The 27,892-nt window shown below is 36.7% G+C and overlaps 4 protein-coding genes across 5 annotated transcripts; 3 read left to right on the top strand and 1 right to left on the bottom strand.

Moving 5' to 3' along the window:
- The first annotated feature begins 12,608 nt into the window (after positions 1–12,608).
- LOC114716559 (transcription factor bHLH96-like) lies at positions 12,609–14,032 on the top strand. Its single transcript, XM_028901578.1, has 3 exons — positions 12,609–13,076; positions 13,171–13,572; positions 13,654–14,032. Exons 1-3 carry the CDS (start codon positions 12,702–12,704, stop codon positions 13,747–13,749), a joined length of 873 nt encoding a protein of 290 aa, XP_028757411.1. The 5' UTR covers positions 12,609–12,701; the 3' UTR covers positions 13,750–14,032.
- A 4,878-nt stretch (positions 14,033–18,910) lies between these two features.
- On the bottom strand, positions 18,911–20,449 carry LOC114716544 (RING-H2 finger protein ATL54-like). Its single transcript, XM_028901554.1, has one exon. The coding sequence runs from the start codon at positions 20,308–20,310 to the stop codon at positions 19,201–19,203; it is 1,110 nt and encodes a 369-aa protein (XP_028757387.1). The 5' UTR covers positions 20,311–20,449; the 3' UTR covers positions 18,911–19,200.
- Positions 20,450–22,121: 1,672 nt separating this feature from the next.
- LOC114716550 (uncharacterized) lies at positions 22,122–23,585 on the top strand. 2 transcript variants are annotated; one of them, XM_028901563.1, is made up of 6 exons: positions 22,122–22,168; positions 22,244–22,327; positions 22,411–22,493; positions 22,599–22,798; positions 23,035–23,136; positions 23,484–23,585. In XM_028901563.1, the coding sequence occupies exons 1-5, from the start codon at positions 22,158–22,160 to the stop codon at positions 23,125–23,127; spliced, it is 471 nt and encodes a 156-aa protein (XP_028757396.1). In that variant the 5' UTR covers positions 22,122–22,157; the 3' UTR covers positions 23,128–23,136; positions 23,484–23,585. The 2 variants fall into 2 exon arrangements, with proteins under 2 accessions (XP_028757396.1, XP_028757395.1); XM_028901562.1 differs by lacking the exon at positions 23,484–23,585 and having other exon boundaries at positions 23,035–23,270.
- A 2,351-nt stretch (positions 23,586–25,936) lies between these two features.
- On the top strand, positions 25,937–27,280 carry LOC114716547 (uncharacterized). Its single transcript, XM_028901560.1, has 5 exons — positions 25,937–26,182; positions 26,261–26,332; positions 26,407–26,492; positions 26,587–26,786; positions 27,021–27,280. The coding sequence occupies exons 1-5, from the start codon at positions 25,995–25,997 to the stop codon at positions 27,120–27,122; spliced, it is 648 nt and encodes a 215-aa protein (XP_028757393.1). The 5' UTR covers positions 25,937–25,994; the 3' UTR covers positions 27,123–27,280.
- Positions 27,281–27,892: the final 612 nt, after the last annotated feature.

The raw sequence follows: 27,892 nt of genomic DNA on the forward strand, positions 1-27,892 counted from the left end.
TAGGAAACTATATCATGACTCATGAGGTTGATTACATTAAAATGAAATTCAACATGGGGCGTGATGCGAATAAAGTTCCGTGAGACATCAATACATGGAAGAAGATTTAGAATCGAATGATCAATCTGGGATTCTAACACATACATTTTATTGGAAGATATGGTTGAAGAATAATTAACTATCAGAGTTACGTTGGCCTCAGAGGATTCAGTGCTGTATATACTATAAGATGATTAAAAGGAAAGGCTCGATCGGTATTCGTTTGCCACCATGATATGGATCGATGTGTCCGTCTGTATCCAAAATTCAAAGTCCACGCCCTCATTTTAGTACTGATAGCGACCAACCTTATCCCATTGATATTTATCTTACTATAATATTACTGATAGCTTGTTGGGTTAGGGAACGTGTATCTCGTATATATGCTTCATCTGCATTAAAATAAACACTACGCCCGCTGTATCGTGTGTTTCTCCTATTATTTGGACTTCCATGTTTTGTATCTTTACTCCCCAACAGATGGGGCTGTTGTAACTGGCCTCCCTTAGCTTCTTTTTTATATACCGACGACATTAATTTAATTGCACGAAATAAGATAAATTAGTTAAATTAATGCAAAACGAAAGATAAATTAATGGAATTAAACAATCTTTTTATATATGCTTCAATGCCCATTTCCCAGCTGTCGCAAATCGATGCAATGCAAACACATTCATGGTAATTAACTTTCCCACTGTCATTATTTGAGGCGTTTCGACAATTGATTCAATCAAAACAAAAAGATAGGATTACCTCAAATCCTTAATATAATATAACATCGAGTTAACTAATTTGAATGGAATAAGTAAGTTAAATAAATTAGTTAACCCTGGCTACTCTAAGAGCAATTTTAGGGGGTGAGAACTAACTCCTTCCATTATTTGATTCGGTTTTTCAGGTTTTGAAGGCAGCCGATGAGTTGACTGAAAAACATGACGAGTACTCATGAATCATGACAATAATTTTTTTTTGGCCAACAATGAATCATGATAATATTAAATAGTAAGGATAACATTTTAGTAATTATTATACGGCAGATCATATGTTAAATTTAGCGATTAAGTGATGCACACAAAGTTGATAAAATCAAATGACGTGTTTCTGTTTTTTAGATATAATATTATCCTGTCACCTAAAAATGTTTTTGATGACCTTTGAATACATTTAAATAATGATCAGTCGCTTGAATTAAAAAATAAAAAGTGGAAAATATTTATATAAATGAAAAAGTTGACCAACTGGAATGGGTATGATGGATATTTGCACACAACAAAACACTGTTTATTTAGAAGGATTCAAAAGGCTTGTGGATTATTAATCGACTGATTGGATTTGGATTGGAGGCTGACGAAAAAGGCGGCCTTTTCTCCCCTTACTTTCCATTTTTTGGGTTTTGCGAGGGTAGGAGCTCGACCCCAAATTGCAAATTAAGGGATGGGGCTCAAATTGATCCGGTTCTGTTCCCTCAATGTGGGGCCCAAATTAAATACAGCCCATAGTACCATCACACGCGAACAACTGGACCCGAGTAGCAAAGTAAACCCTGCCCCAGAGTCCCTAATTTATATCTCTTCTTTTTTATGAAAATAAATGAACGTGATGCATTTCAAAAGTCATATATATAATAATAATAAAATGTAAATTCTACATGTAATTAAGGTTATGTTACATTAAACTCATCTAAGGTGTTGTATTTTAGTGAACTATAACGACTAAATGAATGACAATAAAATTATTCGCATGAATTTAAAATTAAGAATTTAGAAAATTTAATCGCCAAATTTTAAAGGTCACAAAAAATTAGCTATCGTGATATTGCGCCCGCACTCCAACCGCTGGAATCATCTGTTGCACACAAGCGCACTACAAATAGACGTTGTTTCGGGAAATAATTGGCTTTGCTATTCTATACACGAAGATGTTTTCTTTCTTTCTAGTCTATTTAAGGATCGCATGGCTCTTAGGGATATTTCTTTATTTTCCAGTTTGCCGTCGGATCAGGTTTGCTCCTTCACTGTTATACTCTGATGATGGAATATGTCTCCCTTTATAAATAAAAAAAAAGGCCTTTCTATTTTAAGCTTAGCTTGAAAAACACCACCCTCATTTTTCTGTCTTTTTGTTGGTATTCTCTGTAGTTTGGCCAGCCAGGTATGTTTTTGCCGAGCAAGAATGTGAGATAATAATTAGAGGAGGCAAATAACATATAAGCTGAAAAAACAACATACTACCCTCGGTCCTATTTATGAGACATTGTTTGTAGATTATAAATTATGAGGTTTTATAATTAGGACCAGAAATAATATAATGAGAAAGACAATCCAAGGGGATAGAAATGCTGTTGACAAAGTCAACGGGTGTGATAAATATTTAATGTGATGAGTAAAGAGGGCTGATCCATTGCATAGAATGCAAGAGGACAATGGCGATGAGAGAAGCAAATCCCAGAAATTAAGTAAGGAACTCAAATTAACGAATTTCTATGACAAAAAAAAAACAAATTTCAGGATGACGATTCTTCACCCTAATTAATCCAACCATATGGGGACAAAGCTGTGACGATGCCACTCCAATAATACAGTACATGAATATAAACAAATTTGTACCGGGTTATCTTTAATTTGGTTACAGGAGTCGTCAAGCGTGAAGGTGAATTCGTCTGATTCCTTCCACCTGGGCCTCATGGGGATTAGCCTTCGAAAATTTCATTTAAATATTAGCTTAATTTCTTCAAGTCATGCATGCTTAAATATATAGTTCCCTATACGAAGTATTGGGATTTAGAAGCCTGGCTTTAATTAAGAACATTCGAGTAACGAGCCTTAATTATAGGTCTACGGCATGCCAAATTCACACACACACACACACACACACAAAACATGTATATCGAGTTATCGACCGACTTTAGCTTGCTTTGAGGTTCGTTTCCGTAAACCTGTTAATATACATTGTTACAGTATATTTTATTGTCACATCAAGGCAAACTTGCAAATAAAAAAAAAAGAAAAAAGAAGACTCATCATATGTATGTTGTCTGATTCGGAGACCAGTTAAGAAGAATATATAATTGATCTCAAGTGAGAATCTTCCAATAAGGTGAATAAAAAAAAAAAAAAAGAAACAATTGCGTAGTAAGCACTTCAAATTGCAATGATTAATTACCTTTCGATCCACGTACATCGCAGATGAGAATTGAGATTTAGATTATGTCCCGGCAATGCAACCCACAATACAGTTATTTTATTTATTAATTTAATATGAGACAGGTAGGTATACTAGGCTAGGCACATAAAGTTTCCATCGAAATGTTCAAAAATATTTGAATGCTGCTGTATATATGTGTCGGGTTATGGACTTGGAAGGCCAAGTGGGAGTTATTTTAATGCCAGAAACTAAAAGTCGATTGAATTTTAACAAAGTGAAATTATGAAGTGATGATAATATTTGAGAATCGCGGCGACATGCAAAGTGGTTGGTGACGTTTCCATTATTGCTATCTCACTCTAACATTGTTTGATCTGCATCCCATGCACTATCCTACAAAAGAGCCCTCTCTGCAGTCACATTAAGGGGGTGTTTGGGTAAAATCAAAACCATGATTTCAAAAGTGCTTTTATGGTATACGAAGTAAATATGTGGAGGAGTTTATCTCGATTTGCAGAAAAGTGCTTCTGAAAAGTGATTATTGGATATTCAAACACCTCTTAAATGCTTTAATCTCATAATTAATCTGTCATCATGTCCACTTTAATTTTTTTCCCTTCGTGCTTCTTGTATCATACGGCTACCGAATTGGTTAGGTGCATGCACACAAATGTGTGTGTGTGTGTGTGTGTGACGTTAACTATACATTAAATATTGCTTTTCCTTTTAGCTGGGACGTTGAAAGAAGTTCAGAAAGAAACAAAAAAGGAGGGGGAAATTTTAGGGTTCCTTTACGGTGGCAAGAGGCAAGCACGACTGCATCAACAGACTGACGGCAATCTAGCTCTCTTGGCCATCCATTTTTGGACATACTACTCAACTTTAATTTGTTGATATAGACGGTAATTAAATATATTTCTGATAATTCAGGGTCCAGTGACGAAGGTAATCCAGTTATTCAAAACAGAGGCAATCAAGTTTCATATGCGTTATTAATCATTCGAACTTTTCCTTCAGGACTCTTAATTATGCACATCAAGTCTGTCGATGGATAGTTATTCATTAATTTATAGCAGCCTATTACATGGAAAGTTTTAACACATCACCCAGCCAGTGAATATACTCCTCCGGTCCTTAATATAATATCCATTTAACTAATTTGATTAAATTAAAGAAGTTAGATAAGTTAGTTAATTAAAAGAAAAGTGACACATTTTTCCTAAGATATCATAATTATTTTTCTTAATACTCCCTTCTCTCTTTTACTTATTATGGTTAAAGAAGTATCCATAGGGATAATTTAGAGAAAATTGATAAATATGATAAATGGGTCTTATATTTAGAACCAAAACAAACTCAATAATTAGATCATATATTAAGGATCGGAGGAATATCAATTTCTCCATAATAATAAGCTAGAGTGTGAAATTGCATTACTCAGGTATAATAAGTTTGTTTTTCGGTGACAAATCAGGTAGAATAAGTTTTAATCTATGCATTGCACGTTCATGTTTCAAACTATGAAAAATGTTGCCATTTAAAGTAAAGTTGTAACAGCTATGAATAGGGAAAATTATGCGAAAGGACCAAACTGAAGGCAGATAATATTTGTTTAACAATGCCTTTAAATTAAAGAGTACGTGGAGCTTAATTAGAAAAATATTGAATCCCTAATCTCCGACAACTATACAGTCACAGATACCTGACGGGCATTTTCCATCGGCAAACTCCGAGTTAATTCATTTATATATGATGAACACAGACGTTCGATCATCCTAATGAACAAACCGTATGTAAAGAAGATGGCGAGTCTGAAATAAAATTCTCACTTCGTTTCAAAGAGACAGAGAGAGAATAATGACAAGCAATAAATTAATACTGTGAATTCCTTTCAGTGCCTTGGGTGTAATTTTCCATGTCACGTGGATCTCACCCAATAATGTGGGCGGCCAGGAAAAGCAATATCAGGAAACCACTCAGTCAAAGAAATTGGGTGTTAGTGAATAATATATACAAAGATGTTGGATTAATGTAGAGTACGTTGTATAGGATGAGGAAGGGGCCAGCTTAGTTTAGTAATCGCGTCAAGCAAAGGGAAAAGAAGTCTAGGGAAAAGGAGAAGGGCAACTGATACAGCTGGCAGCATACACAAGGAATCTCCCTGGTGCTCAATAATAAAATAGAGAACATATTTAATAAGAAATATTTCCAAAATTGGAAATTAATTTGGGAGCTCGTATAAATTAGTAAATCATCAAATTAAAGGGGAACAGAAGCGGAGCAATGTGATGGGTTGGTCACTGTAATTGGAATTTGAGGTTTGGGTTAATGTATTTGATGGTGAGAAGTTATAAATCCAGAAATGAAGGAGTAATAATAATGATGATGAATAGGAACGTCCAGAGGAAAAAAGGAGGAATTGGGGCACCGATCATGGCGGTGTGTATATGTATTAGAGTACAATATTGCGACGCAGAAAACTACTCACCCCCACCTACCTTCAGTACCAACATGCGTGCTTATATTTATTTCCACTATTCTACGTACGTACTACTCCTGCTTCACCTGCTTCACTACTTAATTACCCTCATTCCATGTCTCTCCCTTCTCATTTTACTTATTTTAATTAATAAATTAAACCTTACCTCTCCCTAATTAAATCCCCAGTTCCTAAACAATAGGGCGTGCGTGTGCATGTATGTGGTGAATACATAGTGCATTACACTCACCAAACACCAACGCTAAAGCGCCGCAGTATTATATTTGCATTTCACACTAGGGCCTAGGCAGTGCAGGTTCCCGGGAGAATCAGCTCCCTTCACAGCCTTATGAACCCCTTTTGTTTCTTCAACGAGTCAACAGGCCTACGATTATTCCGGTGTTTTCGTAGCCCCCACACTGATTGATTAATTAATTAGACCAAATCAGCTGGCTTATTAATTAATTAATTTATTCCCCTACCTGTTAATGATAAGCCCCCTGTTTACTGTGGCCTCATGCCCCGGTTATTAATTTATAGTTTAGCGGTAGCGTATTTTGTGGAGCGAGCACATGCGATTGAGCATTCCCCCATTTATTTAATCCCACATCGATCTTCTTCTCGCCAAATGCGACAACCTAAACTCCCATATTTAACTCGCTAATGCCTACGCGCTTTCTACACCTTACGTATCCTTAAGCTATCTCCTCTAGGGTTTCCCTGCTTTGATTCTTCCTACGTGTTCAATATTTAAGCCGCCTCCCTACGTCAACATGAAATATATATAGCGTACAACTCACAACTATATAACTACTAGATCTTTAGATGCTCATTATTTTCTCATCCTCTCTATGCATGCCTATTATTTCGATCATTCAATGACTTTGATTTTATCCATCCTTTGTCAAAGTTGTTGGCTGTTTATAATAATAATAATAATAATAATAATAATAATAATAATAATGGCAGCGTTGGGCCAATCAAATCAAAAATAGTTGAATAAATAATTCACTATTCCCGGGATAGTTGGCAGGGATCTGGAAAATAATGCTCCCCCTGCTGTATGTAAATCTGAATAATTGATATTCCTTTCCGCTAATCCCCAGAAATAAGTATGTCGTTTGAACTGGATATCATCATTGTTGTCTATTATATACCTTGTGCAGATTATATTTCAGATTATAATGATAATTGTGATGATCATAAAATGCAACTACATGAACGCGCGCGCGATAATCCAATTCCAGTTCAGAAATATAACTACCCCCTTAGTCTTGTTATAAAATATAAGGCCCGCAAGTTTTATTAATGGAATCATTAAGATACTTATCGAATCTTTAATATAAGACTTATTTAGCTAATTTGATTAGATTTAAAAAGTTGGGTAAATTAGTTAATTATAAGCAATATGATATTTTCCCCCTAAAATATCATAATCATGTTTCTTAATATCCTTCCTTCTTTTCCTACTTAATTATGACTAAGGGAGTATAATAGAGATAATTTAGAAAAAAAATTAATAAATATAATAAATAAGTCTTATACTTAGAATCAAAATTAACTTAATAACTAGGTCATACATTAAGAACCAGAGAAATATTTTATTTTTTCAAGATATTTTCTTATGGCTACAACATAATGAAATTGGTTCTTATTATTCTTGCATTTGATTGAATATTTGAATATAAGCACGCATCAATGGAATAAAAAGACGGTCAAATGACTATAAGTTACTTAGCATAAAAATTTGATTAAATATTTTCATTATTTAGTTTCTTTAGTATAGTTTACTTAAACAATTAAAGTATAGTTTATTTTGATAACATGATATAAATATATCATATCTTCTACGAGAAGAATAATGTTGGGAGATTGGTGGAAATAAAAAATTCCGTGCACTTTTTAAATCACATTTTTCGCTTTCACTATGTGTGCAAGTATATGTATTTATATGTATATATGTACATTAAACATCAATTCATTACACTATTAGATTCTATGCATAAAACTCTAATAATCCTTATCAATAGTTCGTGACTACTTGTTAACATTGTGGCTCATTTATTAGATTCTATTCATTACAGATTAATGGTGGCCGATCATATTGGCTTCACAAATTGATGTTGTAATTAATAAATTTGAAAGGGGTTTAAGATAAGCGAGCTACTACAAGAAGCATGTGAAATACATATAAAAGCGACATTTTGAACTTTTCACTTGTAATTCTAAGGGTGTGTTTGGCTCAAAAAAAAGAGTGGAGGGGATAGATTTTAATATTATCTTATTTGGATTGATGAGTAGAAAATGAAGGGGAGAGATATTTTTTATGATTTGATAAAAGTGTAATAGTTACCATTCTTTACACACATAATGTAATATCATAAGCATAATATAAGCATATTTAAAACTAGTTATAAATATATTAGTCAAAGAAATTTAAAATATTATATTTTTTCTCCAAATAATCCCAATTTAAAAGGAGAGGGTTATGAGGGGAGGGGGGGGATTTTTTTTTGGGAAAATTTCACTGTAGGACCGCAGAAGACAATTAATATCAAAGAGCCCCCAAAACTTTCTGAAACTTCACTGTAGGACCAAGGGACCAATTTGATATTAATTTTTAGAGTGAGATTACAATAATACCCCTCCCTTTTTATTTTATTAAAAAATAAATATTTACCAGAGTTACTGTTCCGGCTACCGGCGCTCAGGTGGCCGCCGTCGGGGTCCGGTCACCGGTGGCTGGAATAGTAACTCCGGCGACACCTCCGGTGGCCGGAGTTTTTTTGTTTAAAACAAAGTGGCCAAGGGAGGGTTTGAACCCAGGACCCCTTGGCACACCAAAAGAGTTGTAACCACCAAGCCAAGCAACCCATTCAATCATAAAATGCAAATAAAACTACATATAACAAAATAAACGCAACAGTCCAAATGTAAGTGAACAAGTGAAATTAGACGATTTACAAGTGGAATTCAGAAATTTGCAACAAAAATTAGGCAATTTACAAATAACATAATGGAACTCATAATCCCAAATACAAGTGTTTAAGTGTAAACGAGCAAATAAAATTTGAAGATTTACAACAAAAGTTTATAGATTTGCAAGTGAAATTCGACAATTTCACTTGCTCATTTGCACTTAAACACTTGCATTTGGGTTTATGACTTCTATTATGTTATTTGTAAATTGCCTAATTTTTGTTGTAAATTTCTAAATTCCACTTGTAAATCGTCTAATTTCACTTGTTCACTTACACTCAAACACTTACATTTTGGGTTGTGAATTCTCTTGTGTTTACCAAATTTGGGTTGTAAATCCATAAACTTTTATTATAAATATTCAAATTTTACTTGCTCATTTGCACTTAAACACTTGCATTTTGGGTTATGACTTATATTATGTTATTTGTAAATTGCCTAACTTTTGTTGCAAATTTCTGAATTCCACTTGTAAATCGTCTAATTTCACTTGTTCACTTACACTCAAACACTTACATTTTGGGTTGTGAATTCTCTTGTGTTTACCAAATTTGGGTTGTAAATTCATAAAATTTTATTATAAATCTTCAAATTTCACTTGCTCATTTGCACTTAAACACTTGCATTTGAGGTTATGACTTCTATTATGTTATTTGTAAATTGTCTAATTTTTGTTGTAAATTGCTGAATTACACTTGTAAATCGTCTAATTTCACTTGTTTACTTACACTCAAACACTTACATTTTGGGTTGTGAATTTTCTTGTGTTTGCTAAATTTGGGTTGTAAATCCATAAACTTTTATTGTAAATCTTCAAATTTCACTTGCTCATTTGCACTTAAACACTTACATTTGGGGTTATGACTTCTATTATGTTATTTGTAAATTGTCTAATTTTTGTTGTAAATTGCTTAATTACACTTGTAAATCGTCTAATTTCACTTGTTCACTTACATTCAAACACTTACATTTTAGGTTGTGAATTCTCTTGTGTTTGCCAAATTTGGGTTGTAAATCCATAAACTTTTATTGTAAATCTTCAAATTTTACTTGCTCATTTGCACGTAAACACTTGCATTTTGGGTTATGACTTATATTATGTTATTTGTAAATTGCCTAACTTTTGTTGTAAATTTCTGAATTCCACTTGTAAATCGTCTAATTTCACTTGTTCACTTACATTTGGACTGTTGCGTTTATTTTGTTATATGTAGTTTTATTTGCATTTTATGATTGAATGGGTTGCTTAGCTTGGTGGTTACAACTCTTTTGGTGTGCCAAGGGGTCCTGGGTTCAAACCCTCCCTTGGCCACTTTGTTTTAAACAAAAAAACTCCGGCCACCAGAAGTCCCGCCGGAGTTACTGTTCCGGCCACCGGTGACCGGACCCCGACGGCGGCCACCTGAGCGCCGATGGCCGGACCTCCGACCTCCGGTGGCCGGAACAGTAACTCCGGTAAATATTTATTTTTTAATAAAATAAAAAGGGAGGGGTATTATTGTAATCTCACTCTAAAAATTAATATCAGATTGGTCCCTTGGTCCTGCAGTGAGGTTTCAGAAAGTTTTGGGGGCTCTTTGAAATTATTTGCCTTCTGCGGTCCTACAGTGAAATTCCCCCTTTTTTTTTTCCTCCCCTCCAAAAAATTTTAACAACCCAAAGGGAGAAAAATCCCTCTACCCCCTTCCCTCCCCTCCCCTTATACCAACAAGCCATTAGAATCCTCCCATTTCATCATTTTCAGATTGAATCATCATTCCCAAACAAACAAATTAAAGACACTATTGCAACTTCAACCAGAGACATCTACAGCAGTGGTTCCTTAATAGTACACGTGGTCTCCAACCGACCAACGCGCAGTTAGGGAACACCTCATCGAAAAGTTATATGAATTAATATGCAAAAAAGACAAAACTTTCTTTGTGAACCATTAGCTTGGCGAGGTACATGATGTTAGTTAATTAATAACAAGTTGATGAAAAACTTTTAATATACCAAGTTTAAGGAGTTTGTTGGCAATTTGTACTTTTATATATGCATCTAATGAATATTTTCGATGCATCTTGCACTAAATGAAGAATGCATTGTTGTATAGGGTATCCAAGATGCATGGGGAACGATGAACATGTAAGATATATATATATATAGAAAGATGTGAAATTAATTGTTCGATAAATGCTGCAATTAACCATCATCTTAGATCAGTCTTTTTTCCCATTCTTTTTTTCTTTTCACTGACAACATTTTACAGGTTTATATTAGTTAAGTATGAACGTGTGTAATAATAATATTTTGATTTTTTATTAGAGCTAGCAGCAAGAGGGTAATTAATTAACCAAGGTGCCGTGTTGTTAAGATTTTTGAGTCACGGCATCTTATAATCTACAATTATTTGTCTGATACGTTCAAAGGAGTGCCAGTTGGGTTTGGATTTTCCTCGGTATTTTAATGTTATTTCTACACGGACATCAAAGATTAGCATTACAAGTGTTTCTATTAATTAATAATTAAACTTAACAAGAGGGAATAACTCAAATACTGGTTATAATGACATGAATCGAGGAGAAAAAAAATGCTATGGTATTGGCAATACTCCGTACAGGACCCGAAAAAAGAGGGAAGAAAACCTCTAGAGAATGTCTTATCGAGATGGGGTCAAACGGTGAATTAAGTAAAGCTTGTGAGCCGGGCCTGGCATCGGTTGAAGTTAAGTTAAAAGATTAAAATCCCAAATGACAGGGATCGAAAGAGCGTAGCTAGACACCTCGGGAAGCGGACCAAGTTAGGGAAAGCCATGGCGTTCAGTTCATGGTTAATTAGATGATCACAGGGTGGTCCTCTGAATGGTCATATGGATTCCTCTGAAATCTGAACTTGTCTCGACGCTCGAACTTAGCAGCATCGTCGTCGTTGTCATTCTTATCTTTGCTGGTAATATATATATATATTGAAGTTTCGTCTTCTTCCCTAGATTTTACGGACTCTGTGATCGATCTTGCTTTGGTTGGACTCGGAGTAATCACCAGCTTTTCGTCACCTTTCTCTTTTTCATGTCCAACACCCCATTAACACCAAATATTATAAAACCACGGTCGACCCCCCCCTGGGATTATTATAATACGATTACTGTAGCGTAATTAAATAATACATATGATACGCAATTATTAGAAGGTTAACTTGATGGTGTATAGTATAACGTTGAAACGAGGCACGGCACTCGGTAGAAGGACCACTTAGTAATGGAAATTAAACTGTCCTCACAGTGGAGCCTCTGCTCCCTCTACGAAAACAGGAATCTGATGAATTGTGTAACTGGATTTCTCAAGCTTTTGGTCCCATCCTAGCAAGCCAACCGTTTTCTCAGATTCACACTGAAATGGGCAAAATTAAAGATGCCATTTTTGGAAGTCAGATATTTCATCTACCATGTGTATGAGATTAGTTCTCGGCTAATTTTGTTGTGAATCTGAGCTGTGATGGGACGTCGCAGAACGAAACCGAATGACTGAAATTATGTAACCTAATGGTTGACTTGAAATATTAGTATTAGCTTAAATCGTCACTGTGTTGATTATGAAGCAATCAACAATGGCCCAAAACTAGGGTAGAAGTTAGAAGAGATGGCTGTCAAAAGAAGATGAAATGAAGTGCATATATAAGGGACAGGAAACAGAGGAAGGAACAAGTGGGCAAGTGGAATAATGGGAGAAGAAGGTGTGGTTGTGACTTGTGAGTTAGAAGGGTCACCGGTCAAGGAAGTGAGCCACAATGAAATCCGAAATAAAATCTGAGCTCACGTGTGACGACCTGTAGATTTACTAATAATCATTTTTGAAAGCTCTAAGGCCCGCTTGCTTCAATCTTCATAGCCTTAGGGGCAGCATAAAAGGGCCTCTTTGTTTGGTCTCGTTTGTGCCTATGCCCCCATCAACTTTCTTCCTTTCCTTTCCCTTTCCAACGTTCTCTTCCTCCTCCTTCTCATCTCATAATAATTAATCTTCCTTTCTTTTCCCCCCCTTATAACCCAAAAAGGTTCCTATCTGCTTCGTCAAAGCGAACAATGGCTCTCGAGGCTGTGGTATTCCCACAAGATCCTTTCAACTATAGTTATATGTCAGGACTTGGCTATGGTTTAGAAGCAGAGCAAGAGAGAGGCTTCGTGGGGATGACAGGCAATGTGAATTGGGATTATTCTTCGGTGTTGCAAGATGTGAAGGAGTCATGGGATAGCTCAAACTCGTCTCCTCAAGAATCTGTGTCCCCTGCGGCTTCCACAGGACGTCGCAAACGACGTCGCACCAAGACAACCAAGAACCAGGAGGAAATCGAGAGCCAGAGGATGACCCACATTGCCGTGGAGCGTAATCGCCGCAAGCAGATGAATGAGTACTTGACCGTGCTCCGATCTTTGATGCCTTCTTCTTATGTTCAAAGGGTCAGTACAATTTGTACTCTTTGCTTCATTTCCTCCTTCTTTGATCCGTATTCAAATTCTTTACTTTATTTCCTGTGGCGTGTCACAAAAACAGGGTGACCAAGCCTCTATAATTGGAGGCGCCATTAACTTCGTAAAGGAGCTGGAACAACATCTACAGTCGATGCAGGGCCAAGCCAAAACAGGGACCCGCGCAGAACACAGCCCCTTTGCCGGTTTCTTCTCGTTTCCACAGTACACAACACCTGCAACTCAGGGCAGCACCGGCTGTACGGCCGCCAACGACGTCGTGATGGGACAAAACCAGGAGGTCGGGGCCGCCGACATAGAAGTGAGCTTGGTGGACAGCCACGCGAACCTCAAGATACTCTCCAGGAAACGGCCGGGCCAGCTTGTGAAGATGGTTGTTGGGCTTCAGAGTCTCAGACTCTGCATTCTTCACCTCAACGTTACTACAACTCTCGACGATATGGTTCTGTACTCTGTTAGCGTTAAGGTTGGTTGCTTTTCTTCTCTTCCTGTTTCTTCTGTATGCTATGATCAATATTAGTATTAATTGGATTCGTGATTGGAACAGGTTGAGGACGAGAGTCAGTTGAACACAGTAGATGAAATTGCAGCTGCTGTGAATCAACTAATGCGCAGAATTCAAGAAGAAGCTGCTTTCTGTTGAAACTTGAGGAAATCCTTTTCAGTTGTATTAATGTTTTTATTATTGTATTGGAAGAGTTTATAATCGATCTTGTTTTGGCTGAACGGAACCTCTAATAAGAACAAAACAATTGTGCAGATCTTAAGTTAAGTAGGATAGCGTGAAAATGAGTAGCTTGTGCAAGGCGTGGCCCATCTAGTCCAATTTCACTCGAGGCATGTACAGCCAACAACGTCACATGACTCGAAGAATTTCTTGTTTCGTGTTAATAAAATACCACGGCTAGTGCTTAGAGCTGTTTTTATGTCTTTTTGGGTCGAGCTTCCATGAATTAGCTTATGAGAGAGAGAGAGAGAGAAGACACGTGAACCAATTTGGGGAGCCTTCCTCGCTGGTAATTAATCTACATACTTTGTTATTATGAACAAATTAAAATTAAAAATTAATTAAGCTCGTAATATTTATACCTAGCTGTGACTAAATTTACAGACGCCACTGGATTCACTAGGTTTGCTTCTTTTTCTTCTTTTTGAAAAGTATTTATGTGTTTAAGAGATATATATTCTTAAACGGGACATCCACCAAATAGCTTCCCGATTTGTAAGATATGATACTCGTCTCATTCACTAAACCTTTTTATCCACGAAGCTTCGCATGCAGGGAGAATTAATCACAAGTAGCTTTAATTTTTGCCATCAAATAGACTCAAAAATCAATTATTTTAGGGGAAAATACTGATATATTGAGATCTGTAATTATATCTCCATTTCCATGTCGTTCTTGGCTACACGTTAGGTTTTATAAGCGCCACAAATTATGACTAATGAATAACATTGTTTTGTTTAATTTCTTAAATAATATATGATATATAGATTATACATGTGTTGGATAAAATAAACACAGTTGATCCCTTAATCATTGCAGCTGAAGCACTATCAAAAGTAGCTTTAATGAGGGTAACAATATTAGGCTTGGCTCCTTCTGGAAGACGTAACAAGTTGTTTGCTTTTGAACTTTTAAAAGGAAGAGAAACGAGAAGATAGACAGAATATTGAGCACCACATCGGCTTTGAATAATCACCAGAATCATCACAAAATAGCTGACAGCAACACGCACCTTTCTTGGCGATTCATTTCTTAAAAAGAATTCGGCATATAATCATATGCATAGCTATCACCTTCCATGTTGTCTTTCACATGTGAATATTCTTCCACACCCTTTTGATTATCTCTCTGTCCGCTTCATAATTCCTCAACGTAATGATGCTCCGGTTTGGATTTGGAGGGAGGTTCTGTGTACTTGGAATATTGGTACAGAATCATGATCTTTTCATTTGATCGTGTGTCCTATACAGGCAGAAAAAAAGTAACATACAAAGACCTTCCCATCAAGAAACCTAGCAATGCCTGAGAGATTCAACGTGATGATCATTTCCCCCGCAATTTCGTACCGTCCAGATTACAAGTTCACTTGCTGCAGGATGGCTTGCACCATATGGATGTTCAAAGCTCTCTTGTCAACCAAAAAATCCAAATCCCTTTTGGTTTCTTCCTTCTCTTTTTACTTTTATTACCTGGAGGGGAAAATGTCGTGTCGGCTATAATCTCATGAAAGCTTCGAGCTTCTTTATGATGAGTTGATGACAAAAGAAACTACTTTATTATAGAAAAGGAACCCAACAATGATAAAATTCTCAGCCTCTAATATTGGCCGCAGAGAATGTCGTAAAAAGACAAAGTGAATCACGGTTGGAACTGGAATAAGGATCATATATATCTTAATTAAAATATAGACGTAGCGTTAGCTGATTGCGTTTGGCACTCATGTTCCGCGTAGGATTCATCCACAGGTGATGTTTCTATGAGCAATTTAATAAGCTTTCACATCCAAGCCATGAAATATCCATTAGATTTTGTTGTCACTTTAGGGAAAAAGGAAAGAGCTATAAAGGTGTGCCTAGCTTGCCTTGGCAAACTTTCCAAGGGTCGACCTCTCTTATCAGAACTTTTCCAACACAGTTAAGCACTGATGAGCTTTGTCTGTCCATTATTCAATTAAATATCCATTTTAAGGCCTACTATTTTCTTGCTTTTCACGCAGCTGATTAAACTTTCCGCGTAAGATTTAAACGCAAAAAGACACTTTCTTTTGCGAGATAAGTTATGTGATTTAACCCCGGAAGGAAAACTGGTGAAGTGAACTGTGTGGGGAAATGATGGATCAAACATATTACATAAAAGGGACAAGGGAAAGGGAAAAGCTGGGAGGGAGATTCTTTAACGTGGTCAGTACAGATTTGTAGGTAACTTGGGAGAAGTTTCGCAAGCGAAATGATGGGAATTCGAAATCATTGGGAATTTTGAAAAACAGAATCAGCTGCAGGAAAAGAATACGATATTCCCCCACTTCATTTTGCTCCCCCTCCTACTGAAATGACTCAAAAAATTTCAGAAGAGAATGTTCTACGCCGATCTTTATTAACAACAGTATACGCCAAGTCTGTTTCGATTCGATCAAGGCAGTAGTTTATGGGCCAAATACATTTACAAATAGGTTGCGTTTTGGTGGCTAAAACTAAATTTTGTCCACACCCCACACCTGACTGGGTTAGTTTGGATTTGTGACTAAAAAAATAGCTTATTGTCAATTTAATTTTTTAAAAAGTTAGATTAGATAAAAATTAAATTGAGTTATCTGAATTGTGTTTGGATTAAATTTTATAAAAATTAGTTTGTAAAAGTTAGATTGAGTAAAAAGTTGTTTAGATTATGATTAAATAAAAATAAATTTAGTTTGTATAAGTATCAAAATAGGTATGAGTTTTATTAGACAATAAAAAATAATTAAAAAATGAATTTACAAAATACAATAAATTGAAAACCGGAGAAATAGTTGAATTTTGGTGGCTAAAACTTAAAAAGAGTTGCATTTTGGCGCCGCCCCACAGCTGACACTGTATCTGTTTATTTTCTGTCAATTCCACTAAAAAAATTTTGTGCCACGTGAAAGCCAACCCTTCTCTATTTCGGCCCATAGTTTGTCATGATAGACCAGTAAGTCTTTAATTTAGGTTTGGGTCCTTGATAACACAATATGGGGAAAAAAAAAAACAACGCAAAAAACAAAATCTTCTTTTAAATTAGAGGCGGATCTTTATACTACATGGAGTTTAGTAAATGAACCATAACTTGTAAAAGGAACATAATTTCATATTAATCATTGATGAGTTTCTCTCTAATTAAAACAGTGTTCTCTTTAACCAACGGTGGTTGGCAACCTCACTTCGCCACTTAACTAGAGATCTCGAGTTCGAGCCTTGGGAATACAGCCTGCCCCTTGGTCAGCACTATACCCTTAATTGGAGGCCACATGTGCGATCCAGATTAGTCTGGTTTGTAATTGGATTCACCCAAGGAGTGGTAATTGAAGAAGGCTTATTTTCACCGTCATATCTCAAAAAAAGAGAGAGAGAGAAAAGGTTTAATTTATGAAAAATAGTGCCACTACTACAACAGTTTTATTGGTTTTGCTGGTGCTGCTGTTGGTGTTGCCGAAAAAAAACCACCAATGGACTTCGAAAGAAATAAAAGAAGAAATGAATGAACCTTTGTGGATAATTACATGACAGAAAGAATTGGTGAACGATGAGAATGATATCTTACGCGGGTGGTTAGATGAAAGATAACATTGAGAGGCGAAGTTAGGTGAATATGTAAATGAACCGCTCTACACAAAACATGAAGGTGTTGCCGAAAAGAAAACCACCAATGGACTTCGAAAGAAATAAAAGAAAAAATGAATGAACCTTTGTGGATAATTACATGACAGGAAGAATTAGTGAACGATGAAAATGATATTTTATACAGGTGGTTAGATGAAGATAAGGTTGAGAGGCGAAGTTAGGTGAATATGTGAATAAACCACTCTACACAAAACATGAAAAGGTGGAGTTGGTTTAGGGTTTTAAATGCAAATTCTGATGCATGAATCCCATTATGTCAAACATGTGCATGTAGGAGATCAACCGAGAAGATACTTTGGCCAGAAACTTTTGCAACATGCTGCTGGTATATATGGAAATGGAGGGATTTACAAATACATGTGGAGAATTTTGAAGTGCCTAGAAATCACGTAGAATTGATCAAGGGGCAAATAAATAGTCATCAAAGGAAATGGGATGAAGGATTCCGTCAGGATAGCTCATATCACATTATAGCGGTCTCTTGGAAGCCACCTCCACTGGGTTGGTATAAACTAAATGTGGATAGAACAGCTAAGCAGAGAGGAATGGGTTGTGGAGGGGTTATCGGAGGAGATAGAGGGGAATGGATAAAAGAGTTTACGATCAAATTGAATGATTGTGATGCAACTGAAGTAGAAGCCCGAGGTGTTCTTGAAGAATTGGAGTTGTACTGGGACTTGGGTTTTAGAAAAATTATTGTGGAAGGGGAAAGTATTAACGGATACTACTCAGTCTCTCAGAAGATCCGAAGAAGTATGGGGCGAGACTGGCAAGTCGAAGTTCACCGAAGGCAGTTTACTGGGGTTATTGCAAAAGCGAGGATCAACAAAGGCAGTTTGGCATGCTCCTCCGACTTTTTTAGAAGATATTTTGAAAGAAGACTGTGAAGGAAGATGTTTTCCGCATAGAACCAATCTTGATTAGTCCTTTATTTCTTCATTATTGTCACCCGAAAAAAAACCGTGTGCATGTATATTTAGGGAGAATTGTGAAGTGGGGAGTCTTGGTCAGCAGCCATAGCCCATAGGTGAGTTGAGTGATTCTCTAATCTTGGCGTTGGGGAGAGGGAGAGTAGCCATTATGGAAGTTTCACCTAAAATTGGTAGATTTGGTGACTAACATGATAATTATGCCAGTCTTGGAAGCAATCGTCTTCTTTCATTTTAATATAATTACGTAGCTTTCCCCTGTTTCAACTACGCGGATTCTCCCTCATCTTCATCTCCCTCCGGAGATTCCATGATCTTTAGCTTGGATTTCATAACCGATTTCTCACATATAATTCTCTCCCAACTTCAATTATTTGCCAAAGAAACTAATTGTTTTTTTTGGGTCGAAGTAGAGGATAATCACAAGTCTTCCTCCCATCAAAACCCAAACTTTTGGGGCGGGGGGATAAATTCAAGCCTTCATTCAGATGTCAGAATCACACAATGCACTTCCTGATGAAAAGAAAACTGTTTGATTCATCATTCTGGGACAAAAATCAAACCCTTCGGCACTTCTGCCTCTGCACCTGGTGCAGCAGAGTTATTCTTGTCTAGTCTGCCTCCAACTTGATTGGCACAACATTTTTATCTTTCCGAAGCAGAGCTCGAATAAAATTCCCACAAGTTTTCCTCTTATGTCTTCTGTATAAACAATTATGCATCCCACCCCCAAAAAAATCTTGAAGAGAAGAAGCACGACAACACACACACACACACACATCATGAATAGATGATAAATTCTAATATGGAAGAGTTATATGCAGATTCCTGTGATCTCTGGAAGACAGAATCCTTCCACTGCAAGAGAACGACCTCTTCATAGGAACAGGGCTCAGCTGTAGACATTTAGTAACAGAGGGGCGCCTAATTTCTCTGAACACCGGAAGGCTTTCTTCGGGTTCCGAAGCAGAAGAATTTGCCCGTCTAGAATCCATAGACATAGACCTTATCTCGATTCGCTTCCCTTCATTTAGATCCTCATGATCCTCTTTTGGACCATTGAGTGCAACATTCGCGTACTCCTTTGAGATCAAATTATCGTTGAAGTCTCGACTTTCCACTGTTCCAGCTGTGTTTCCAGATGCCCCATTTGCAATTACCTGCATATTGTTGTTTACTTCACCATCGTTTAGCGGATTCTCAGGCTGAATCTCTTGGTTCCTGCGTGAATTGTCCGAGTTTAGGTCCCTCGAAGCCAAATTTGACACGGAAGCCTCAGGTCTGGCATTGCTCAAGACAATCCCAGCACGACAGAGAGGACAATTGGTATGAGAACGCAGCCAAGTATCAATACAGGGTATGTGAAAGGCATGGCTGCACTTGGGCAAGAGTCTCAAGGTTTCATCTTCTCGAAATTCGTTCAAACACACCGAACACTCGGTTCCTTCAATCAACCCATCACCCCTTTTGTACTTACAAACTGTGATAGAATTTATAATCGACTGCTGTAGACCAGCGGTGGTGATAAACCAGAGAGGGTGATCAACTTGGTTCTCATCAAGAAACTCGTGGTCTGAGGCCTCTGATCGGGATCCATTTTGTCTCCAGCCACGCCAATTAGCATAACACTTGGTTTTGATCACGTACAAACCCAGGAGAATAAAAATGACCGTGAACAGGGAAGCGAGGATGATGAAATAGGAGGAGATATGAGTACCTGAGCTGGAATGATCAGTGGCCGAAAAGGGAGGCGGAGGAGGCGGAGGTGGTGGGAAGTAGTAGTCTGGGAAGGAATAGCAGCTGTAAGGGCAAGCTGGGTCGCAAAATTCAGGACAATCTTGTGTTTCGTTTACATTGGTTTCGTTTGTACTGGATAATGCTGGTAAGAGTTTCCTGTGTATCCTCGCCATGGGCGTTTTAAGAAGGAATTTACCCACAGGACGAGAGAGTTAAAGAGATGGGTTTTTGTTTCAACCGTGGGAGAAGAAAAAGAAAATTTTGTATGTTTCATTGTCCCTTTCCAAAGTTTGGACTATGTTGGATGTGTTTGGTGGTATTGATAACGAGTTGAAATAAGTTTTGTGCCTCTCTAGTTTATTTGGGGTCGGTGTGTTTAACATTATGCAATTAATTAAAGTTAGTTCAAATGTCAGTTTCATTGGTGTAATTTTCCTTACAATTTTCAAATTCTTGCAAATTATTCAAGTGAAACACGACATAATATTTTAAGCTTTATTTATTGTCCGCTGCTCCTGTGCTTCCATGGTGTTTGCTTCTCAGCATTTTCTTGTTCGTTTTTTTTTTTTTTTTTAATCGAAAGGGTCCAATTACTTATTATTAACGAAAGGAGAATCGGGAGGGGGAGAGAGAGAATTGGGGTACCAAGTCTTTGTCAAGACGACCAGATGTTCTATCGTAAAGTTTGGTGCACTCCCTAATACCCTCGCAGCTCAATTAATTGACGCTCTAAACAGCGTTTGACTGCCACGTGGTAATTACATCACCCCAATAATAAATAACACCAGGGGTCCTCAGTCACTGGGGCGGGGTGGTTGGTCGATAGCTCGGGTCGGACTCTGTATTGCCCGGGTTGGGTCTTATGGGTAAGGCCAGACGGAACCGGGAAACAAAATGACCACGCGACATTGGGTTCGGCCTTATGGGCCTCCTGGTTTTCACCACCTTTTGCGTGGCTTGTTGCTGAACAATAACGGTGGAGGAGGCCTACCAAGCCCAAAAGAATCAGGCCAATTGGTTCAAGAAATCAGAAAAGAATCCTGAGAATTATGCTGCTTCAAGATGTGGTCTTATGCTGCTTGCGAATCTTGGGGCTGGCCTAAAAATGCCTGAGATACTAGGAAAATTATATTGAGATCCTAAAAAAAAATAATTACAAAATAAGTATTAAAAGTTATCATTTTTTACTCTAAAACTTGTTATTATAGACAACTTAGATTGTGAATAGGACTTTTTAGTAATTATTTTTTTTCTTGGAACCTAATTGTAATTCTTGCCCAGATATATTTACTTCATATTCCAGATAAGCTAAATTAAACACCCAAAAGGCATCATATGCTTTGGCTGTATCCTAGGATCCAATATATAATAAACTGTGACTATGATAACTCAGAACCGGGCTGCATGGAAAAAATAATTCACGCCGTCGCCATGCGTTGAAAATTGGTATAACCATGTTCATACAACTTCTGTTGTCGTCGTTGCTTTAAAAGGAGATTTTATGAAAATTAACGAGATGCTACTTTTAAGTCATCGCTAGTAAACTGATCATTATAGATAGGTTTCAACTTAAGAATCTTCTCTTAAAATAAGAGCATAATGCAGAGCAAGTTGAGAATTTTAATAAGGTTTGGTATATAGAGACTTGGGGGGAACTTGCTGAGAATGCACAATATATTAATATATAAGCGTCTGATTACCAATTGGGAGGATCCATCCACGAAACCATGGCCATAGGCCTCCTGGCTCGTCCACATCTTCCCTCTTCAACGCCGTCGTCCTTAATTTATATAATTACAAAATCTCCAGAGAATTAGATTCAGATCTCTGTATGGCGATGCCAATCTTCCTTCAACAATCTGCTTGCGCCGCCACAGACACTTTTCACAGGTGTCAGGCTTCACAAGTTGATCCCAGAATCATCTCACAACTCAAATATGATCGGTCCTCCGCTCCAAACCACAAGCTGTCGCGGTTGCCAGACTTGAACCTTGGATTCATACTTCAGATCAGAAGAAATATGTTCGTTAGGTTTGCCTCATTATTCCATGCTCAAAACTTATGTTTGAGTTGTAATTTATGTGATATATGACACACGTCATGCAGGAAGAACCTGGCAGTCGTCCACGCCAGTGCACCCAAAGAAGCCCCTCTTCCTGCTCATCCCTCACCTGGTGGTGGCCATTATTGGTAAGTCCCTCCTCCCGATTTTACTCAGCTCTTCGTTTTATAATCTGAATCTGGAATTCATAAATAGCTCGAGTCTCTCGCAGGAAAGTTCATATTCTTGGAACAATTGTGGCGATGCTTTTATCCTTTTCCAAGGGGAAATGGGGACCGTTACTGATACTGAAAGGTAATTGAGAACTCGGGATCAGATCACCCGTTCTGATTATGTATCAAAGAGAATATGCATATATAGTTGTTTACACTGGGTGCGCAATAATATTATTATGTGTAGAGAAAGTTGAAACAACGATAGAGGAACTGGAACAAATCTCAGACGTCGTGGAAGAAGTGGCCGACAAGGTGGAGGAGGTGGCGGAAGCGGCTGCCAAGCATCTTCCTGAGGGAAAACTTCAAGATGCTGCTGAGTTCATTGACAAATTGGCCGAAGAAATAGAAAAAAATGCCCATCTGGCAGGAGATTTGTTAGAAAAGGTTTTTCACTTCTTAACATTTTGCTTAGCCATCTCGCTGCTAACAAGGACCGGATTTCTTCGTTTTCTTTGACACAGCCTCACCTAATCCCTTATTCACTCTCTATCTATATCTACCACTACTCACTGCAAACAATAAACTGCTAAGCCGCACTGATCCCTCCTGGTTTGTCGTTAAATCATTAATATTCCAAGTGTCAATCGTTACTTTATTAATTCGATTAGATGATATTGCAGGTGGAAGACATGGGCGATGAGGTGGACTCGTTCCTCGATTCAAACAACCAAGATAAGACCGTCGTCAGCGAAGAAGCCAAAGATCACAAGTAAAGAAGTGGCCAATATAATACATAATTAATTCCCTGTGTGGTTTAATATATATATATATATCGTTTTTATTATAACGATGATTTGTGAAGCCTTTTTGTATCAACTAATTAATAATGGGATCCCTACAACTTATAGTCGCATCCTACTTTCATCAACCACGCATGTCCATGAATACAGTTTTACCGATATCCCTTTTTTAGAGAATATTTATCGATATCCTTTACTTGTTATACATATCATTCAAGATTTTTTTTGGGGGGGGGGGGGCTACCGCTTGATGGAATATATACTAATAAGCCAGTCATGTCACTGCGTTTTTTTTTTTTGGGACCTGACATGTCACTTCGTATGTGAGCTAATTCTTACGTATTTATTAAGCATGTGTGTGTGTGTGTGTAATTTTTGCTGGTATGCGAAACAGCGAAAAGTAATATTTGGACGCCGTCATCAGTATTAAAGAAAATGGCATTTATTCATTTTAACGTGTTCCGGAGAACTACGCTAGAGCCTATAGGTCTAGAATTCGAGTTTATAATTGCCACGCCAATTCCAAAAAGTCTACTGGTATGCAGGAAATATAAAAAAAAATAGGGAAAATTTCGTTTAAGGACTGCAGTACAGAATTAATTTCAAAAAGCCCCCAAAACTTCCTGAAACTTCACTGCAGGACCAAGGGACAAACTGATATTAATTCCACAAAGGAAATGACCCTATTGCCCCTCATGTGAACAAGTATGGGAGAACCCATTTGCAAGTGAGGTTAGATAATTTACAACATGCATAGATATATTTACAATTAAAATTAGTCCATTTACATATCACCTTCTTCACCTGAAGAATGTGTCTAAGTAAACAAGTGTGGGACAGTCCATTTGTAAGTGGAACTAGACAATTTGCAACATACATATATTTATTTACAACTAGAATTAGTCCATTTACATGTCACTTCCTTCACCTGAAAAAGGTCTCCGTGAGTGAATAAGTGTGGGAGCGCCCATTTGCAACATACATATATTTATTTACAATTAGAATTAGTCCATTTACAATCACCTCTTTCACCTGAAAAAGGTGTCTGTGAGTGAATGAGTGTGAGAGAGCTCATTTACAAGTGGGACTAGTCAATTTGCAACATACATACCGTTATTTACAACTGAAATTAGTCTATTTACATGTCACCCTACAATAAGTATTATGAGGGGCAATGACATCATTTTCTTTGTGAAATTAATATCAGTTTGCCCCCTTGATCCTGCAGTGAAGTTTCAGAAAGTTTTGGGGGTTATTTGAAATTAATTCTGTAGTGTGGTCCTTGAACGAAAATTTCCCAAAAAAATATCCGTTGATTTTTAAATATTAAATAAGCAATTTTAGTATGTCAAAACTTTCACAAGAATAGTCAGTATTACTTATTTATTATTTTAAAATTTAATGGATATTTTATGACATTTTTTCATATATGTGTCTGTATGTATACACACAATGACATCCTCTCCCGTTGAGTGTGCGCGAACGTATAATATGCCTATTTTGCCAAGGAAATTGGAATCATGTTGGGGATCGGAAGCTGCTCGTATCTATTTATAATTTATGTATTATTACTTACCAAATATAAGGAAGGTCAATGTATTTTATTTCGTTTGGTCTGTATATTCCCTAATGTTATAATATCTGGGGAGGATAATGATTAATAAACTCATAAGGCTACATTCAGCTCAAAAAAAAAAAAAAACTCATAAGGCTACAACGTCCTATGAAGCAAAGTCACCGTGCCCCGTTAAATTAGGCCGTATGGGCTTCCTTGTTACCAAATCCAAACGAGGCCCAAAATTTCTACGAAAGTAAAACAGCCTATTGTTAGATAATTAATTAATTTGTACCCCAAAAAAAGTTAATCAGTCAATTATTATTAAATAGTAACCAATAAGAGTTAGTTGAATTGGTGAAAAGTCGACTCGTAATTCATGAGGTCTGCATATTCCCTTGTTTGTATCTCATTTCCCATTTTTCAGCATACTTCTTTTACTCTGCTCGATAAGATTCGAATGCCATTCACACAAATTTTGTTCGCTATGGAAAAAAAAAGTGCCTTCCAATTTCCCCCTCATAAAGGAATTAGATATACTTGGCATATTAAAAAAAAAAAAAGCAATTAGACATATAATACACCGTGATAATCGAGAAACGTGCTGGGAAAAATAATTCGCGTGATTTCTTACGAATTGGTATAATTAATTTATCCAACTTCTGCTGTTGTTCTTTAAAATGAGGTCTTTAAAAAAATTGATAAGAAGTTTTGAGACATATAAATTGACAATAACAGTGGAGTTTTCAACTTGAGGAACTCCTCTGAAAAAAGAAGCGCAAGATAGCGTGAAGGAAATAAACTTTAGAGCAAGTTGAGGATTTTAATAAGATTTAGTAAACAGAGACTTGGTCGAACTTGTTGAAAATGCATAATACTACTTTCGGTCTTTAATATAAGAGTTTATTTGATTTTTATTTTGCTTTTAAATATAAGATCCTAATCCACTTTGTTCCTTATATATATATATATATTTTTTTTTTAAAGATGGTTATTATAATAATGATAGTTCTATCTAATACACCTAATTAATAATATATTTTGAGAAAGATAACTTTTATTTATTACAAATAATTAATTTAACTAGTTTTTTTTAATCTACTCAAATTAGTCAAGAAGATTAAGTATTGAGAGTAGTATATTAATATTATAAGTATCTGACTATCAATCGGGAATACCCACCATAAAACCATAGGAAGTCATACTCCTTGATTGTCCACACCATCTCCCCTCCTCAACACCGTCCTTGATTACAAAATCTGCAGATTTAGATTCAGATTTCCTTATGGCAATGACAATCTTCCTTCAACAATCTACCTGTGCCGCCACATACACTTCTCGCAGGTGTCAGGGTTCACAAGCTGATGCCAGAATCATCTCAGAGCTCAAGCACGAGCGCTCCTCCCTTCCAAAACACAAGCTATCTCGACTGATGGGAGACTTCAACGCTGGACTTGGGATCAGAAGAAACATGTTCGTTATGTCTCCTTCATTATTAGATAGATTCGCTTGCTTCTTAAAATCATATCCATGTAACCACTCATCATGCAGGAAGAACGTGGCAGTCCACGCCGGGGTACCCCCAGAAACGCCCTTTCCTGCTGATCCTTCACCTGGCCATTGGTAAGGTTTTTTCTCAACCTTTCGCTTAATCTGAATCTGAAGTTCATAAAGATTGGCACGATATTCTCTGGCAGGAAAGTTTGGATTCTTGGAACAATTGTGACGATACTTCTATCCTTCTTCACCAAAGGGAAATGGGGACCGTTGCTGAAATTGAAAGGTGACTAAGAACTCGAGATCAGAATGCCCATCTGAATACGTATCAAAGAGGATATACATATATAGTTGTTTACAGTGTCTATTGTTATGTGCAGATAAAGTTGAAACAACAATAGAGCGCGCGGAAGAAGTTTCAGACGTGGTGGAAGAAGTGGCTGAGAAGGTGGAGGAGGTGGCTGAAGCAGCTTCCAAGCATCTTCCTGAGGGCAAACTCCAAGATGCTGCTGAGTTCGTTGAAGAAGTGGCTGAAAAAATAGACGAAGAGGCCCATCTAGCAGGAGACGTCCTGGAAAAGGTTTTGTTTTTGACCTTTAACATTTTGCTTATCTCACTTCCAACGACTCTCTTCGATCAGTTTCAATATCGCAGCTAGCTTCATCTGATCCCTTGCCCTCTCCATATCTTTATCCATTATATGGAAGCCAATAAATTGCTCGGTCATTTCAATCCCGCCTGGCCTTTTAATGCATAATTCCAAGCGTCAATTATTAATATTATTAATTCAAGTAGCTAGATGATGAAATTGCAGGTAGAAGAAATGGGAAAGGAGGTGGACTCGTTCGTCGATTCAAGCACTCATCAAGACAAGACCGTCGACGTCAGTGAACAAAAAGCCGAAGATCACAAGTAAAGAAGTGGTCAATGTATCATTCCCTTTGTGGGTGAAATATTACAGGAGACGGATCTGAAACTAATTATTTTTTTACGTAAGTAATTTCATTTTTATAAATGTGATTTGTGAAACAGCTTGATCATATTCTAAATGATTTGTAAGTTTATTAAAATAATGTGAATTTGATTCATCGATTTTTTTATTAAGCTTAAGTATTTTCTAATCTTAGATGTTGCTGCTCAAAAATTGAAAAAAATAACGTTAAGAATTTTTTTGTCAGAAATGAAAATTTAGAATTGATATATAAAAGGAAACATGACATACAAAAGCCGTGAAAATTACAAAATATCATATCGAAATTCATTACAACAACACTTTAGTAAGTTTTGACAACAATATTTAACTTATAAATAATAAGTCATTTTTGTGAGAATTTTCAATTTAGAATTTTGTAATTTTTATTCTCTTTTTCTATTATTTTCCCCATATACAAGGTAATGAATGTTATATTGACAATAATTTTTGAATTCAAAGAGGCAAGTTATACCATAAAAACTTCAAAAATTAATTTTCGCATCCATGACTTGAAATTGAGATTTCGGTCAACCATGCAATAATTAATTTTGAATGAAATTCTGAAACTATATTACTATAGTCAATTGTAATGAATCAATTTCAAACATCACGATTAAGAACTTGAGAGAATAATTTGAAAATATTTTTTTGGCCAACCAAACCAGTTTGGATATATATATATATATATACATGACTTCCAATTCTAATTATAA

Source organism: Neltuma alba, unplaced genomic scaffold (assembly GCF_004799145.2).
Source record: "Neltuma alba isolate B1F8T4 unplaced genomic scaffold, ASM479914v2 tig00011679_pilon, whole genome shotgun sequence".
Taxonomy (NCBI): Eukaryota; Viridiplantae; Streptophyta; class Magnoliopsida; order Fabales; family Fabaceae; genus Neltuma; species Neltuma alba.